Below are 3533 nucleotides of genomic sequence, written 5' to 3'. Positions count from 1 at the left end.
GATGTTTTTTTCTTTCACCCATTTTTCTTTATAAGTTCGTTAAGAAAAAAGACGCATTTCTATATCTATATATATAAACTATCTATTTTAGTGTGAACTTTTATAGTTATATTATATTATATTATATAGTGTAGTGTTTTATAGAGTCCTGAGCTTAAGGGCTATAAAATATTAACAAAATTTTTAAAATGGTATATTAAATTTTATATTAATCAAAATGATAAAATCACCGTAACAACAGCGATTTCCTTTATCGGAAAAAGCAAAATCGCTGCTACCTAGGCAGCAATTTTCAATTTTTTATAATAATAAATAAATAAATAAATAAATAAATATATATATATATATATTATTTTTGGAAATCACTGCCTAGGCAGCGATATCCATTTTTTAAAAAAGAAAATCGCTGTCTAGGTAGAGATTTGAACTTTTTTTAAAAAAATTACAGTTTGCAAAATTGCTGCAGTAGTAGCGATTTTGCTTTTTCCGGTGGAGGAAATCGCTGTTATTCCAACGATTTTACCGTTTTAGTATATACCGTTTTAAATCTTTTGTTAATATTTTATACCCTTTAGGCTCCGGACTCGTGTTTTGCATAGTTAACTTATAACAAACTCATTGAATAGACCACTTCCTTCCTTTCCTTGGGGTCCCATCATGCCCAATTCAAACCCCAATATATAAACAACATACTTCAACTCCTCCTTTAGCATTTTCTTCTTTATTCCAAATACCTCTCATTTCCTAGTGAATATATATATATATATATATATATATATACACACATATATATCCATGGAGAAGATTGAAAGAGAAGCTCTTGATTTCATGAATGTAGAGTCCTCCTCTCAACTTCCTATTACCCTACCCGTTAACGAAAAGCCTATTAGGCTTTTTGGTAAAGAATTTGGTGGTGGTGATAGTATTAATATGACCGCCACCAATATGTCTGAATTTATTGAAAATAATCCTTTTTATGACAAACCAAATATTGTTAAAGAAAATCATATCAAGAAGAATGTTGAAATCATGAGGAAATATGAATGTCACTATTGTTTTAGAAGCTTTCCAACTTCTCAAGCTTTAGGAGGCCATCAAAATGCACACAAGAAAGAAAGAAAAAATGCCAAACGACATGGTAAGTATTTTATGTATATGTAGTGTAGATCTGTTTTTGATACGACAAAAATATTTTTTCAAATAACAAGTCATTTTCTAGCAAGGAAACATCAAAAAAATATACTCCTTGAATAATGGGACAAAGTTAATTTTTCCTAGAAAATATTTCTTTGTCATTCAACATGTGATAATAGTTTCATATATTATTGCTCACTTTTAAATAACGTTTTGTTTTGATTGACAGATCAACCGAGCATTTACGGGATAACGAACCGTAATCGCCTTGGTGAAGCAACTGTATCTACAAGAACTCATTATCATTCAACATGGACCAACATTAACAATAATACTCCTAGGTTTGATGGAAATGGCCATAATGTTAATGTTATTAGTCCTATAAATGGAAATCCATTGACATTTTGGCAGATTCCTCCAGCATTTAATCAATATATTTCTTCTTCTTCTGATAATAATAATAATTTAGTTTTTTCTAATGATGATTTGATTAGGAATCCTCCAATGGTTAATATTAGCAATAATTGTGAGTATAAACCAAAGGGAGAAGTTCAAGATCATGTGAGTTTAGATTTGCACTTGTAACTACTCCAATTCGAGTTGCGACTCTACAAATTGTGTTCAACTCAAATTAGGATTCCCGGAGGCTACTCAACCCTAAACCCTAGTTTATGCCTAAAGGTGCTAAATTCTCTCAAAAAGCATCTCGGAAATTCCATAAAGAGATCAATATCTCTAAATATCCCACAAAAGTCATGAAATATTCATATAGATGTCAAATCTAAATCATCCTTGTTCGAGAAATACACTACTAATGGCCCTCGGATCATGGATAAATCTACATAATTGTACCTGCTATCTTGATTAATAAAATCATATTTCTTCAGATTTATTTGTTTGATTTATTTATTTTTCATATTTGGCAAACAACTACTTAAGGATCATAATTAATGTAATCTAATTATAATATTTTATTTCTTTAAAGAACTTGTGCTTAATTTGAAGAATGTTTGAATTTAGTTATCATCATAGAAATTATTCATCATATTATGGTACACACAATTCTGTTGCCTTATTGAATTTCACTTAGTGTAATTTGAATTGTTGTAGCAGATTGTATGTCTTACTTCTATCACTAAATTCACTTAATTTAAATATGAAATTATCTTTTAGTTGATTTAATAGCGTAAAATTTTCTATAAACCTCTAAATGAAAATTCGGAATTCATCACTAATTCAATGGTTAACATGATTGTGTGTGCATGGATGTTTTAATTTTGTACATTATATCTTTTCAGAGAAAGTCCCTACATTACTACAAATAGCGATACAATAAAAAGAGAGAGACCCTACATTGAAATTATGAAGTTATATCATGGTAAAACTAACTAGTCCTGGTAATAATTTTTTTGTTTTCCCGCTCGGTGTTCAGAGTCTATATTGAAGCTTTGATTAAATTCGGATCATGCTCTGCGCTGGCCATTCAAGGGTGACACTCTAAACAAGATTTTTTTCATATCTAGGACTCACACCCGAAATTTCTAATTAAGAGTAAAACACTCCTACCAGTGCACCTCAATCCATACGTTGGTCATTTTGTACTTTCATCACATTATGATTATAGTGTATATCTTATGGACCTATGGTTATTCCTTGCTACTAAAAAGTACAAGACATGCTATATTTTTTAGACAAGGTATTGTGCTCATTACGAATAATCAACTTAACATTACTCCAAATAGAAAGGTTTGATGTCGAAATTAGTAAAAGATCATTAAATAGTTGAGTGTTATCACACTTTATGTAAGTCAAATAGTCTCTTATTTGGCAAGGTGTATATTGTATATATGTTAGCTTCATTTACTTTGTATTGATATTTATTGTCATGTTTCCTTGATATTTTGCTTCAATGATTTTTCTTTTGAGCTATTGGTTTAGTAGATTCTTTTACCTTATACTGGTAAGGGTAATGTCTAAATACATTCTATACTCTGCTTTGATTTCATTTATGGGATAACACTAAGGGTTTGCATCGATCGGTTCGATACGATTTTATATATGATCGGTTCAGTTTATCGATTTTTAGTTTTTAAATACGTCAAACCAATAACCAAACCTATAAGGAATTTTAAATTGATTTTCGATTTATCGATTTTGGTCCTTAACGAGTTGGTTTTCAGTTTAACCAATAAGAAAATATTTATAAAATAATCATATGACTTCTCTAATAAATTTGAAACAACAACACAATGATGTAATTAAAAAATTATACAAGTGTAACACAAAGAGAAATTAAGAGGTGGGGTTCGTACTTTAGATTTTGACCATTTTTATAATGGGAAATTGTGAAATAAAAGTTACTTTGAAGTGTAAAAAACCACTGGGCAGGGACCTATTCC

The 3533-nt window shown here is 29.7% G+C and overlaps 1 protein-coding gene across 1 annotated transcript; it reads left to right on the top strand.

The window, feature by feature from the left end:
* The first annotated feature begins 740 nt into the window (after window positions 1-740).
* LOC104644361 (zinc finger protein 8-like) lies at window positions 741-2020 on the top strand. Its single transcript, XM_010313771.4, has 2 exons — window positions 741-1138; window positions 1364-2020. The coding sequence occupies exons 1-2, from the start codon at window positions 796-798 to the stop codon at window positions 1717-1719; spliced, it is 699 nt and encodes a 232-aa protein (XP_010312073.1). The 5' UTR covers window positions 741-795; the 3' UTR covers window positions 1720-2020.
* Window positions 2021-3533: the final 1513 nt, after the last annotated feature.

The sequence above is a fragment of the Solanum lycopersicum genome, chromosome 10 (assembly GCF_036512215.1).
Source record: "Solanum lycopersicum chromosome 10, SLM_r2.1".
NCBI lineage: Eukaryota > Viridiplantae > Streptophyta > Magnoliopsida > Solanales > Solanaceae > Solanum > Solanum lycopersicum.
This window is presented reverse-complemented; position numbering and strand designations above follow the sequence as displayed.

Bases quoted from the DNA above. Each gene is read 5' to 3' on its own strand.
- LOC104644361 (XM_010313771.4), top strand. From the start codon at position 796: ATGGAGAAGATTGAAAGAGAAGCTCTTGATTTCATGAATGTAGAGTCC. The intron at 1,139-1,363 runs GTAAGTATTTTA...TTTGATTGACAG, and splicing joins AAAAAATGCCAAACGACATG to ATCAACCGAGCATTTACGGG.